Source organism: Sprattus sprattus (genome assembly GCF_963457725.1).
Source record: "Sprattus sprattus genome assembly, chromosome: 2".
NCBI classification, from domain to species: domain Eukaryota; kingdom Metazoa; phylum Chordata; class Actinopteri; order Clupeiformes; family Clupeidae; genus Sprattus; species Sprattus sprattus.
The window spans coordinates 57,560,736-57,574,558 of NC_137921.1; the positions used below are offsets into that span (position 1 = coordinate 57,560,736).

General features: G+C 41.5%; 1 protein-coding gene across 1 annotated transcript; it reads right to left on the reverse strand.

Annotated features, from left to right (window-relative positions):
• Nucleotides 1-882: 882 nt before the first annotated feature.
• mpl (MPL proto-oncogene, thrombopoietin receptor) lies at nt 883-13,724 on the reverse strand (the record flags this gene model as incomplete). The annotated part of the gene is made up of 12 exons (XM_080832863.1): nt 883-1,335; nt 1,615-1,696; nt 2,014-2,095; nt 2,199-2,358; nt 3,047-3,189; nt 3,473-3,636; nt 3,856-3,982; nt 4,593-4,740; nt 4,992-5,131; nt 11,930-12,108; nt 12,402-12,528; nt 13,628-13,724. 12 exons carry the CDS (start codon nt 13,722-13,724, stop codon nt 883-885), a joined length of 1,902 nt encoding a protein of 633 aa, XP_080688989.1.
• Between the last annotated feature and the right edge of the window lie 99 nt (nt 13,725-13,823).

Sequence of the window (13,823 nt, forward strand, 5' to 3'; positions counted from 1 at the left end):
AATTTATTTTTATGAAGGGAGAGTAAATCTTCCCCATGTGTATTAAGACCCTTGTATGTTTTTATTGAGTATAGATAGTTTTGCTATGTTGTCTTGTGTCTGGTTTTTGCATCCGCTGTCTTGTAATTCCTCTGCTGGATGCTTGTGCTTTTATTCTCTCCTTTCTCAAGGCAAACTTTTAAATTCATGTATGTACATGTATTTGTGGATTTAATAAAGATTATAATAAAGTATTGGAAGCATGGCTTTTAATTCAGTTTATTAGAAGGAAACAGTTTATATGGTTTACAGAAGGAAAAAGAAGAATTTTCAATTGAAAAAGCATATTTAATTGTATAAACAGTTGTATCTTATTCACAATACACTTGTGCGCATATTGCTCTGGGTAGCTGTAGCTCATTTTGGGTTGTCTACCATGGTTTTTCTGCCTTTTTCTCCACAAAAGGACAGAAAGCTAAATTGCTTAGAATAAAATGTTACATTGTTGTCCCAACAGGTAGTAGTTTAAAGAAATGTACGCAGATTTAAATGTTTCTTAATCATATACAGAACATATTTGTTGAATCACAAAGTCTATGCTACACAACACAAGGTAGAAACATTAAAAGATTATATTTGTGGTTATGCACCACTCCCTACACTTCCTTATCTCTGTAATCATGGTGTAGTTATGTTTGGAACTCTGACACACTCATTACTCCTCTTCCAGTGTTGATAATTAAGACACACTTGCTCTAACTGGACTGTTTGAAACAGTTACAAGCTTTGGAATTGCTGAAACATAGGGGGGAAAATATGTTTGTAAAAGATGAGGTGGTTGCTCCGCCCAGTTCATACTGTTCTGTGTATGTATTTGATTTTTTTCATCTCTGTATGAAGCCTTCATGCGGTTCCCGGTGCAGAGTCCAGGTTGGAGTAGCGTGCGGTGATTTTCTCACTCTTCCAGTTGTCTGCTCGCTGAGGCAGCAACTGATAAGAGTGGTTGAGGATGCTGGTTGCCGCGAGACCCGGGACGGTGGAAGTGTGCGGTTCAGTGTCGGTGCAGTGACATTGCATCTCTGCCGAACAGGACACCGGGATGTCACCGTACACATACTCGTTGCCCCGGAGACACGGAATGACTTCGGTGTTCAGGGTGACATAGTCCCGGCCTGCTTCCAGACACCCGTCCACCTCCGGTCCGTCTTCTTTCTGAGTGACCCAACTGCAGAAGCCTCCTTCCGGGGCAGAAGTGCAGGCTGAGGTTCCTTGAATTCCATCAGAGCCCGCAGGAAGGTCAGACAGTATCTCCACCACTGAGGCAGGTGTGTCATCGCACTGTTTAATGTTGAATGTCTACAAGAAGAAGAATCATTTCTACAGTAACAGTCAACTGGGAAGAACAGACATAGATTTCTGCTCCATTAGTTATTACCCAGTCAAAACATAATTGAGCATTGAAAGAAAGGAGTAGGCCTACAATTTGTTGTGTGTTGTATTTGTTAAATGCAGTGTATGTTATATTGCAGGACTATTTGAATAATTTAAGTATGAATTTGTTTTTGTCTGTAAACATTACGCAGCTGGTGTCAGTGTTTTATTCAAATGGAAAAAAAAAATGCTGATTTGTTTTACCCATTGGGGCCCCTCTGTTCGAAAACTCTGCAGGATCTTGTCAAGTTTGGGGACTGGTGGCCACAGATACTGTTTGACTTTACTGATGGATAAAAGTACATTTGTAACTCAGAGAGCACAACATTTCTATGTTTTTAAATTCTGTTAATCTGTCCAAACGCTTAAATAATTTACAATACTTGAATAGTTTAGTAGAGTACCTCAAAACATCATTGCTCAGCTATCTGGGCAATGTCTATATTTTTTAAATGTATTATATGTGATCCCTTAGTTAAATCATTTAACTTTTCGGTGCATAGAAGGTTCACATTTCCTCTACTGACAAAATCTCTGATCGTGACAAGTTATCGCTAAGTTGGTTTAGAAAAAAAAAATTCCTTGCCATGGCACGAAACATACCTGAAGTATTGTGAAAACACTGACGCAGCTACAGCTAAGACGAGAAGGGTTGCAAGAGGAATGCACACAATGAACAGCAATCCTGGACAGAAGACAGAATCATGCCTATTATTATACATCCACATATGCAGCTCCACAACCACATTTAACTTTATTTTCTTTGCTATCTTTTGTGCTCTTCTTACCATTGTTGGAGGGCAAGTCAACAGTCAACGTGTTAGACCAGTCACTCCAGTATCCCTTGTAGAAAGAACCATCAGGCTTGGCTCTGATTTGAATGAAGTATTGACTGCCAGCTTGTTCATTTAGATATGTGCTGGTCATCGGACTCTGCCATGTAAAGTGCTGTGTCCATGGGGAATAAGTGTGAGCGAATTAGAATGATAAACCAGCAATATTGCTGATTTTATTTTATTAAATTGTCTTTTAATTCATTACACATTGCGGTGTGTAAATGACTGCTGCACAAAGTAAGATAATTAGCATGGATGGATTATGAAATCAGGGGCCCCTGGGGACGAACGCCTCTTGGGCCCTTCAACTTCCGGGGCTAATGATGCTATAAGCTAAATTAATGTGTCTGATTTGGCAACAAATGGCACATTAATGGACAAAAAAGACACTTGTATAGCCCATGATACAGGATGTACGAGACTAATATCACAGGCAGTAGCTGTGTCTGTTCACCTTACTCCTGACCTGCCTTGCCACTGACCCAGCCTGACATTACACAACTAATCAAACAAGGCAGGCTTGTCAAGTAACTGCCCAAAAAATGCTTTGAGTCTACACCTCTCCAGGGGGCGCTAGCACAAAGGGACACGCCCAACTAGGGACACTAGCCTTATATTCTGTATCAGCCATGGGGGGGCTACAATCATGCCAAGTTTCATGTGGATCGATACAGTCTAATTATATTATGTAATAAATGAAAATCAGTGAAAAAAGAAACACTATATGACTGCACTGCAGTAGCGGTCATAATGACCAAGCCACCACCTTTTGTGCATTCACTGAATGAAGTCCTTCTTACCTTCCAGGCTTTCTCATCCTTGGAGCGGCAGCGTATTTCATATATTAGGTCCTGTGCAAAGATCTCAGCAGGAGCGTCCCACTGCAGGTGAAGCCTCTCTCCCTCTGGCTCCCCCCGTAGTGCCCTCGGTGGTTCAGTCTTAACTGAGCACAAAGACAAGAGGTAAGATCCATCAACACTTTGGGGGCTAGGGCCCCAGAACTTATAAATGATTCCAAATATTTCCTATCAGTAATATGTCTTTTAGGATGTTGCCAATATTCAATTTGTTTTATTATTATTATGTAAATCTGCTTTAAACTGGACATATTGAGACTGGAATATCTGTGAAAACACACCGTCTACAGACTCTTCTTATATGATGTTCTTAAGGACTTTATCTTTGAACATAGAGCATGTTATGCAAGGGCATACAGCTAAACTCACTGCTGTTGTTCATTGTCAAAGCCTCAGTGTAGAATGTTTGATCGAGTGGCCCAGACCCAACTTGGAGGTTAACCTGGATCGCTCCAGACTGGTCTCCATCAAAGCTACAGCTCAAGGCGCTTCTGTGGTCCTTAACACACATTTTCCAATCCCCCCATCCACTGCTGTAAGGAAAAGACAGGTGATTGTAGAGTTTGCCACTAGAACTTGTTGTCTAATATGACAGACAACCATACAAAAGCAGTATTTTGAACATTCAGTATTAAGCTGAAACGGCATCCAACTGCTGTTTGGTGTGAGTGGCTGATCTGATAATGCCTGTTGCCTGTTACAGATTACGGAATACAGATTCTCTGATGGTGAAAACAACTGTAAACTCTGACCTCACTTTTTCTCTGTAGAAGACCGAGACCTCCTTATTGTAGGCATGTTCGTTCATCTGGGCTTGTTTGTTCCACTGGCACAGGATCCTCTGTTGGTCGGCTGTGTAACACAGGAGCCCCGTAGCCTCTGGAAAATATCAGTTTATGACATCTACGCGTCTGTCTCTTGGCAACAACCCTTATTTCAGGTCTACAAGAAAATGTATTCTGTTTTGAAGTTCAAACGTTATGAGGACTTGTGATTAGACTACTGGCAAATTCTTACTTAATGTCTCTTCTGTACCATATTATGCTATGTGACACTCACTCCACTAGGTATAATGTGACAGACATTTTGTCTCTATAGATTTAGATCAGCTGATAGAAAGGCACATTTTTAGATGCTTCAGCTCCCAGGAACAAACTGCTGTGTACCGTAAGAAACACTGGTGGAGGGAGACGGGTTCAAAACTACTGCTGAAAGGTGATTCAACCAAAAACTTTAGTTCTTTATCATTGTTGTACTTGGATGATTGGACGGTGCCCTGGATTGTGTTTTGAGTGTTTGGGCTGTCCGTTGTAATAAAAAAAAAGAAAATGTAAGTTATAGTGTCCTCCTCGATAGTTTTCAAAATGGAAATGGGACATTTACTGGATTGTGTTTTATTTTTGTTGATTGTGCAATAAAATTAAACAAAAATGTTCATTCTTAGGACCCGATATCATTGTGTTGTCTCTCGTTGTGCATTCTAGCGTACCTGCTTTCTGAGGGACCATAGCCATGGCAGGCTCGGACCAGTCACTCCAGAAACCTCTTCCTTCAAACTCTACCCTCATCTGCACCGAGCACACCTCTCCAGGAGCAAGGGACGTCAGCACAAAATTGTCTGTGTTGGGTGAATTCATCTGAAAGATGCACATTTACTCTTAATAGGGGAGTGTTAATGACTTAAGTGAAACGTTTTGAGGTTTAAATTGAAATTAATCAAAGTGAGGTGGAGTGACTCCTGATTGCCAATATCAGGAACATTATGTTGGCATGCATTCTATTCAAACTTTGTTCTCTTTATGACACAGCCTCTTCATATAGTAAGCAGAAACAAACAAATGGCGATTATCATAATCATACTAAGAGAACGTAAGAGAATGTGCCATACCACTTTTCTCATCTCTGGCTGTGTCTGGGAGGAGTATCGGATCTCAACCTGTTCACTCATCTTTGCCTTCCACCTCACTTGCAGTTGCCCAGGTTCCTCAGTCTTTTCAATAGAGAGAGTCTTTGGAGGGTCTGGTAATACTATAAGAGAGAGAGAAAGAGAGAGAGAGAATTCTAAAAGTACTGAATGACTACTAATTTCATCTGATCATGGGGGCATTTCAAGACGGGTTCTTCTAGACCTTAGTGCTGCTTTCAACACTATAGATCAGGGGCCGTATTCACAAAGCCTTTTATCTTACCACTAGGAGTGCTCCTAACTCGCGCTAAAACCTTTTACGTAGGAGTAATTTCTTAAAAGTGATTCACAACGGCTCTGAGACCTACTCATACTAAGGATAATACCAACTCCTAAGCTTAAGATAAAAACTCCGTTGCTATGGATGACGTCCATTCTCATGCACGAGTTTAGAAGCGGTGCGTACGGTGATTGGTTGCTGACAGGCGCTCTCATTCAAAACTCAGCCCTAACATCCCCCTAACGATCCTAGCCTGGTGACACCAGCCTACGTATTTCCGCCTGAATTGATTTCAAGCTCATAGCCCAACCCCGTTGACAATCGTCTCCAGGACTCAAAATCCAACCGCACCAATCAGCGAACAGTTCAGAGCTGTGACGCAAAACTCACCTTGGAGGAAGAGACACGAAAAGCTATCGGGAAACTTAAAATCAGAAAATAATCAGAAAATTAAAAGGAGAACAAGAGTATTGTCTTGTAAGTTTTATGATGGGAAAGGACGTCGTAGCTCTTCTCCCAACTGGCTTTGGGAAGAGTTTAATCTACCGAATGCTTACCAAACGTTGCAGATTGGTTAAAGGAACTCCAATGATTTTAAACCTCAAGCTAAGCACCCGCCCATCTCGGAAACGAAAATGAACGGAGTTAGGCCAGACCGACTGACGGAAAAAAATGGAGTCACAGGCTGGTAATGGCCAGGCTATAACGATCCCACTAAATCAACAGAAAATAAGAGAATAACCTAGGCTTCAAATGAAGTCATATTAAATAGTTATGGATAGTGCACTTAGCAGAATGCACACGCATGATGACAAGTTTGTGCATCCAACGAGAATGACGCTTTGCACGTTAGAGAAAGAGAAATTGCCGAAAAAAACACGGAAATTGCATGAAATCAAGGAAGTAATAATTAAAGCTCCCTGCAAACTATTAGGTAATCGGCATATTTCCAGCCCTTAAACACTTCAAATATCAGTCCATACGGCTCTTTAAGTCCTCCTGTCATAATGGACGAAACGAGGGCGAGACGTAAGAGAAAGTCGAACTGGTCCCAGGACCAACTGTCCATGTTGGCCCAGAGTGTGCTGGAGAGGAAGGGAGTTGTAAAAGCTAAATTTGGCTGTGGGGTGACCACAAAAAAGAAGCGTGAGGCATGGGAGGACATATGTGTTAACATAAATGCTTCATTTCCTGCCGTGTGTCGCTCTGTCGATGACTGCGAGAAGCGGTGGTATGCGCTCCAGTCACAATGTAGGATGGAGATTGCGGAGTGGACTTTAAAAGAGCCGTCGCGGCTACAGGTATTGTGTCACCAAAATAGGCCTCATGCGTATACTTGCATGTTGTAGTTCAACTGTGCTCCCGGTTGTGGATTGAGGAAGGGTGTCAAAAGCCATGTCTTGCATGGATCCCACTGTCACCCAACAAGTGGCATCCAGCAGGTACATGGTGCCGCTCAAAAAGCTGGCGCAGACCTCGCTCTCCATTAAAATGCGCGAATCGTGAGTAGATCCAGGCCACTTCGCAACAATAGGCTATCCATGATTGTGAAATTTGGATCAAACACTATCTGTGTATTAATTCAATGTACCTTTTTGCGGTTTACAAAGACGTCCTCATCTCTGGATGGAGCAATTATTTTAATGTGTGTTCCATCGATGGCACCCACGACACCGGGCATTCCTGCAAACGCCATGAAATTGACCTTGATCCTTTCCTTTGAAGTAGGCGATTGTCCAAAGGGAACCGCATAAACTGTTGTACAATGTGTGGTCTACAGAGTGCGGTGATTGTTTGATGAATGAATCGGCTTACTGATGATTGCGATATTCTGAAGTCGTCTGCATTGCAAAGTTGCATTTTCCCCGTAGCCAAAAATCTTAATGTTATCAAACATTTAACTTCCGGACTGATTGGGTTGTTTCGGATAGTTGGAGACGTGATTGCATCCGCACTAATTCTAGTAAAATGTTGATGCCTTCACGGTTTAAACGATATCTTCTCAACAATTCAGAGTCGTTCATTGTCTCCAACACGTTACGTCTGGCTTCAGCCATTTTAAGACTTTTTGTGAATAGGTCTTAGTGACTTAGGAGTCCTCATGAGGAGTTTTAAGCTGTCCTAGACTTAGGTGCTACTTTTAGGGATAAAATATTTTGTGAATTGCTCTTAGTAAAAAAAAATAGGAGTCCTAAATTTAAGACTGACACGCCCATTATTTTTAGGAGTTTCTCCTAAATTCGCCACTTATGAGCTACTTTTAGCCCTAAGATTCTTTGTGAATACGGCCCCAGGAGTCTCAAACTCAAATTAGTCGGAGGCCAATGAGCGTCCAGTGTGGTCATTGGGGAGCCAGATTCTTTTTAACGATAGAAGACATTCCTCCAAAAAAACTATTTTAAATGATTTTTTTGCCAGTTTGTGACTTTTTCACGCAGATTGATCTTCAAAGTTCCAGGTGTTGCTTAGCAACGTATTACTTGCTGACTTCAGTTTTCATAACGTTAAATGACTGGACTACTTGCGGATGAAAAATGTGAATTAGAAGCACAAAACCCGTTGCAAATGCGTTGGGGTGGCCTGCGGGCCGGATGAGCCTGCGGGATGGATGAAATCGCTTGGAGGGCCGGAATTGGCCCGCGGGCCTGAGATTGAGACCCCTGCTATAGCTACAGAGACTTGAACATCATGTTGACATCAAAGGCTGTGCCCTATCCTGGTTTAGGTCTTACCTTTCTGACTGTCTTCAGTTTGTTCAGGTCCACAATAAGCCATCCAGTTACACTAGAGTAAGCTATGGTATTCCCCAAGGCTCTGTGCTTGGACGCTTGCTCTTCTTCTTGTACATGCTCCCCTTGGGTACTGTCAAAACTTCCTTTGCTATGCTGATGACACACAACCTTACCATGAAACCTGATGAAATAGTACAGCTACCCTTGATAGTAGGGAAGCCTGCGAGATGTACAAACATGGATGACTAACAACGTCCTGCTCTTAAAGGAAAACTAGGGTTATGCTTGTAGGCCCTAAACAATTGAGAATGACATTATCTAGCCATCTATCAACACTTGATAACTTCTTACTAGTACCAAAAATCTCGGTGTAATTATCAACCAAGACCTCCTACTTGATTTACACATAAAACAGATCTATCTTCTATGCACTATTGCCAAAATCAGAAAAATCCTATCCCTCCAAAACAAATTTGTGCTTTTTTTTAGCAACAACTCAATAAAGAGCCTCCAACATATACAGAATGCTGCTGCTTGCACACTTACTAAAACTTAAAAATAAGAACATATCTCACCTGTAATTGCCTATCTGCACTGGCTCCCTGTCAAAAGTAGAACTGATTTCAAAGCACTCCTTCTAACATACAAAGCCCTAAAAGCTCCAAATTACTCCAAGAAATGTGTTTTACCCTATTGCCCACCAAGACTACTTGGTCCCCAGAGTGCAGGTCTCCTTGTATTTCTATGACTATAAAAAAGCACAATAGGAGGCAGAGCCTTCTGGAATCGAGTCCCTTCCTGTGGAATAATATTCCTGCTTCCATCCGAGATGCAGAAACCCTTTCCATATTAAAGCATCAATAAGGAGTTCTATTCCAAAACTAGCAAGCTAACTACCAAGTCATTCAAAAACCTTGCAAACACCACCAACAGCCCAGTTGACACTGAATAGAAGCTTTCCAACAGCTTTCCGCTAACTGGTGTCTTTTGGCAGTATAGTTTTTCTTCCATTTTCATAACCATAATCATAACTAAACATTACTCATCACAACAAAACCTAAACAATATTCCCAGACAGCCTATGGCTCTTCCTCTCCCAATATCAATAAAACTGGGCAACAGGCAGGGCATGTTTTACTGTGCAGGAGGGCCTTAACGGACCCCGGGTACAGCATGCATCGTGTGTTGTGGCTGTCGCCAGCCAGTTCTGCACTGTTGTGCATCCTGCCACCCTTGTTATCCTAACTAAAATCTGCATGCACCATGACAGCTATTCATAACTCATCACAACAAAACATAAACAATATTCCCAGACAGCCTATACCTCTTCCTCTCCTTTTTATATGATATTATGCTATTACTGATACTGATAAAGTGGCCTTATTACTAACCGTTAATTGTTTACCTAAATCTATCCTTTATCCTCCGTTTGCTAACCAAATTTTCTCTTTCTTATAGTGTGACCTTTGCTTGCAAATGCTGATGGCTGTGGAAACATTGTTCCTCATCAGCATATCCATTACATGTTCGTTTATATACACCTAATGGCCCTAATGTGGGGTGCTGCTGTCTCTTAACCTGATCTACTTGCAGAAGCCCTCGGCCTACACCTTCCCACCCCCACCACACTGCCATTCATCTATTCTACCACATATTTTGTGCTCGCATTTACCTGCAATGGAAATAACTGCCACCATCGACATTGTTTTCTGTTCCATTACAATTTTGTATGTATCATGTATATACCATGTTATGATTGTATGAATTGTGAAAATGTACCACATGTATATTTTCATGCTCATCTTGATACATGTATGATTTCATCTTCTGCCATGTTTCTGATTGTTTCTCCTTCTCCTCAACCTTTCCTCCCTCCCCTTCTCCCTCCCCCCTTTTTTTCTATCTCTACCTCTCCACCCAGCCGGCTCCAAGCAGAGAACCCCCCCCCCCCCCCCCCTTGCTTGCTCTAAGGCAGGGGTTTTCAAAGTGGGTGCCGTGACACATGCTCAGGGGTGCCGTGGAATGGCCCAAGGCTTGATCATTTAATATATATCAATTTCAAAATAAATTTTATTGTAATTATATAAATTAAAAAATGTATTTGCAGCACAAACAACAATAGGCTACAGTTTACAGTTGATTCAGGGCGTAACATCAACAACAGCTCTCTCGTTGACTTTGTTTGTTATTCCGTATTGACAGCAGTAAAGGTAGGCGCAATGGATAAACTTTTAAAGAGAGTGCATCCATCTCCACAGTAACAAACATCGGAATCGAATTTAGCAAATAGAAAAGTGAGCCATTATAACGACCCGTACCTCCACGTATGTTGCGAGTTCTGCAGGGAGACGTTGGCTAATGCAGCCATGGTGCCTAGCAAGTTGGCAAGGCACCTGGAGACCAAGCACCCGACACACCACAACAAAGACTAGAATATTTTTGAAAGACTTAAAACGCAGAATACCACACAGAGCGAACGCGTTCTACCGTAGGCCTACGTGTGTCTGAGAAGGCACAAAAGACTAGTTTTTTAGTTGCCGAGTTGCTTGCCAAATCTAAAATGCACACACTTCAGAAAAAAATCCCTCTCTCTGATAACACGATCAAACGTCACATTGATGATATGTCGGAGAACATGGAATCTGTACTGAGTGAGAAACTACGGCTAAGGGGGACATTTGCGCTTAAAATAGACGAGTCCACTGATGCTAGTGGCCTTTGCCAGATGATCGTTAACGTGAGATACAGTATGTGGATGAGGACAAATGTTTTCTTTATTTTGCAAAGAACTGGACAACCATGCTAAACTTAATGGGACACATGTGCCCGTCTTTGACTGCAGAGTTTGTTAATGGGAGGAGGGATTGTGGACAGTGCAACACCTGAGGCAAAGGCTGTCAGTTGAACAGGACCTCCATGTTGCTTTGTCCACAATCCCTCCTACACCTGAGGCAAAGGCTGTCAGTTGAACAGGACCTCCGTGTTGCACTGTCAACAATCCCTCCTTGCATTAATAAACTATGCAGTCAGAGACAGGCACATGTGTCCCAGCAATAATAAAAACATTTCTTGGTTTTCGAACAGCCTCTTTGTGTTTGAGTTAGCAGAGCATGCAGTGTAAATGATTAAATTGTAAAGAACCTGAATTGTAGGCCTAGACGTAAAAAAGCAGAACTGTTTGTGGCCTCTGATCATTAACTAAAAATACACGGGATAAAAACAAACGATTTCTTATTTTATAGTTTGTTGTTGATGATGTAATGGCCTTGTAACATCATAATAAACCGTTGGTAATCTCCACAGCCCCTCGTAGAACCATGCAGGTAGAGGTGAGTCGTACAATCATCAGATTAGAAAGGGCGTGTCTCTCGTGAAGTACGAGGTGAATTGGATAACCATGCAAATGCCTTAAGTTGATAAGTTGTCTGAAGGTTTGTTCCATCCTGCTATGTTTTGTTACTGCCAGCTAATTTCTCGATTATTACCCATACGTTTTGGATGTGATATAGTTGTGAGAGGGACAGACGTTGTCTGTTCATATTCTGTTCACTATTTATTCAAAAGTTATATTAGGCCTACATAAGTTGAATTAAAGAGAGTGGTTAATTTGAATATAACAAAACTGAGATAAACCTCACCTTCTTAATGTAATGCCTTTAATAAAAAGCAGTTATAGCCTATTCAACACATCACAAGGTTAAATCAAATGGCCTAAAGTACAAATATGACATAAAAAATAGGGGTGCCGTGGATGGAGAGAGATATGTTTAGAGGTCCCGTGAGCCAGAAAAGTTTGGGAACCACTGCTCTAAGGGACCGTGAGACAATTGTATTGTTTTGGCGCTACACTGTGCCCAACTGTTTCAGTATTAAATCATAGAAAAACTCAGACTTTGGAAACTGCTTACTTTTTTGCTCAATGTTGACGGTCCGCTGGAAGACTGTCACATTGGTGACCACATCTACCACCCAGATGTTGATGGGGACGAGGACAAAGACATGGTAGAGTGGGAAGAAGCAGATGTGGAGAATGGTGCCGTTTGCTGTCGTCCGCTGAGTGAGAGCGCACTTGTTCTGAGGAACCGCACTGATGAGGAACAACACCGGAGAGCATGTAAGTAGGCCTACACATATTCTGATTCAACATTACTGGCATTCAGACAGATATCGGCAATGCTACACTTTAGATGAGCACAGTGAGAAATCTATTCATCCGTCAAGTAATTATCTCTCCTCCATCTCTCTCTCTTTCTCTCTCTCTCCCTCTCTCTCTTCCTATTTATTTCAACAAAATGGTATAAAACGTTAGCCAACCTTTCAGAGTTCACTGATATTCTCACCACATTTTATTGGCACAGTTATGTTAACAGGTTCACTTACTATTCTATTTCATAGAAGAAATGATAAGAATGTCCGGTTCTGTTGAGTTCCTCCCAAAAGCATGTGAAGTCATCGTCTGTCCTCGTAAAACACTTAGGGTCATCTTCTGATGCCAGAAGTTGGAGTTCTGTTTGAAACACACCATGTCATAAACATATATTTCTATCTTTTGATTCAACTGCATTATCATTTGACTACTGTTTAATCAGACTTTCCTTTTGCAAGCTCCACAAAGAATATACATTTTCAAGATCAAACCTATATCTGATATCCTATATGTATCATATAGATTATATAAGCAATGGTTCAAGGGAGAGCAAAAGGCTTAAAGCATTAGCTATGTAATGAATGTTTTTCTGACTCTTCCAATCATCAGTCTAGAGCAGGGGTGGGCAAACTTTTTGACTCACAGGACACAATGGGTTCTAAAATTTGACAGAGGGGCCGGGCCAGGAACAGATGGAAGGAGTGTTTGTGTGAACTAATATAAATGACATGTAAAAATCATCACATGAAAGGGTTTGGCCTTTAACAGGTAGCAAAGCATTTATTTGCAAGGCAATTTAACAAATTGCACGAACATGAACAATGCAAAAACATGTCGTAACGTGACTGATCAAACATCATGAAAACATCTGAGGCCTGCGCCCAAACCTATTACTTCACTTGAACTTCTTTATTATTTACATTAACAGGTTAGAGCAGCCACGCAGGCTCTGTGCGGTATAGAGCTGCAACGATAAGTTGACAAAATCGACGACGTTGATTGTGAAAAATGGTCAACGTGGATTTTTATAGTCGATAGTCGCGTCATTTAATAAAAAAAAATATATAATTAGGGGGGGCCAGACGCTAGGGCCGGATTAGAAAGCCTGCGGGCCGTACTTTGCCCATGTCTGGTCTAGAGGCTGACCATTCCTTCACTATACAGTATAAAGTGACTTTTTTGAAGGATCCAGCAGTACTAAGCAGCAGAAGTATTTGATGGATTTGATGTCACTCTCTCTCTTGAGTTCATCACTCTGTTCTTGGAAGAGAACTTAACATGCAGTCATCCTGCGTAAGCCTAAACAGCACATCCACTGCAATACTAGATTGTATATAAGGTTATATTAAGAGTCTGCAATGTTAGTCAAGGCAGAACTTATTTAAGCCCCAAAAGAACCATTCGTAGCAGAAAGTGCATTCAAAGACAATCAGATGTATGGTAATGATCATTTTCTTACCTTTCTCTGATACCTGGACAGATGACCCACTATCCATACCTTTTGTAAAAATGCTACAAGTCTGCAGCCAGGCAAAAAACATCCAGCAGGTCAACATGATGGTCACCACAGTTCTGCCATATAATCAGATGCTCTGTGACCCATGTCATATATCAACATGTGTGAGTATGAGTCTGTGTTTGTGTCTGTGCCTGTG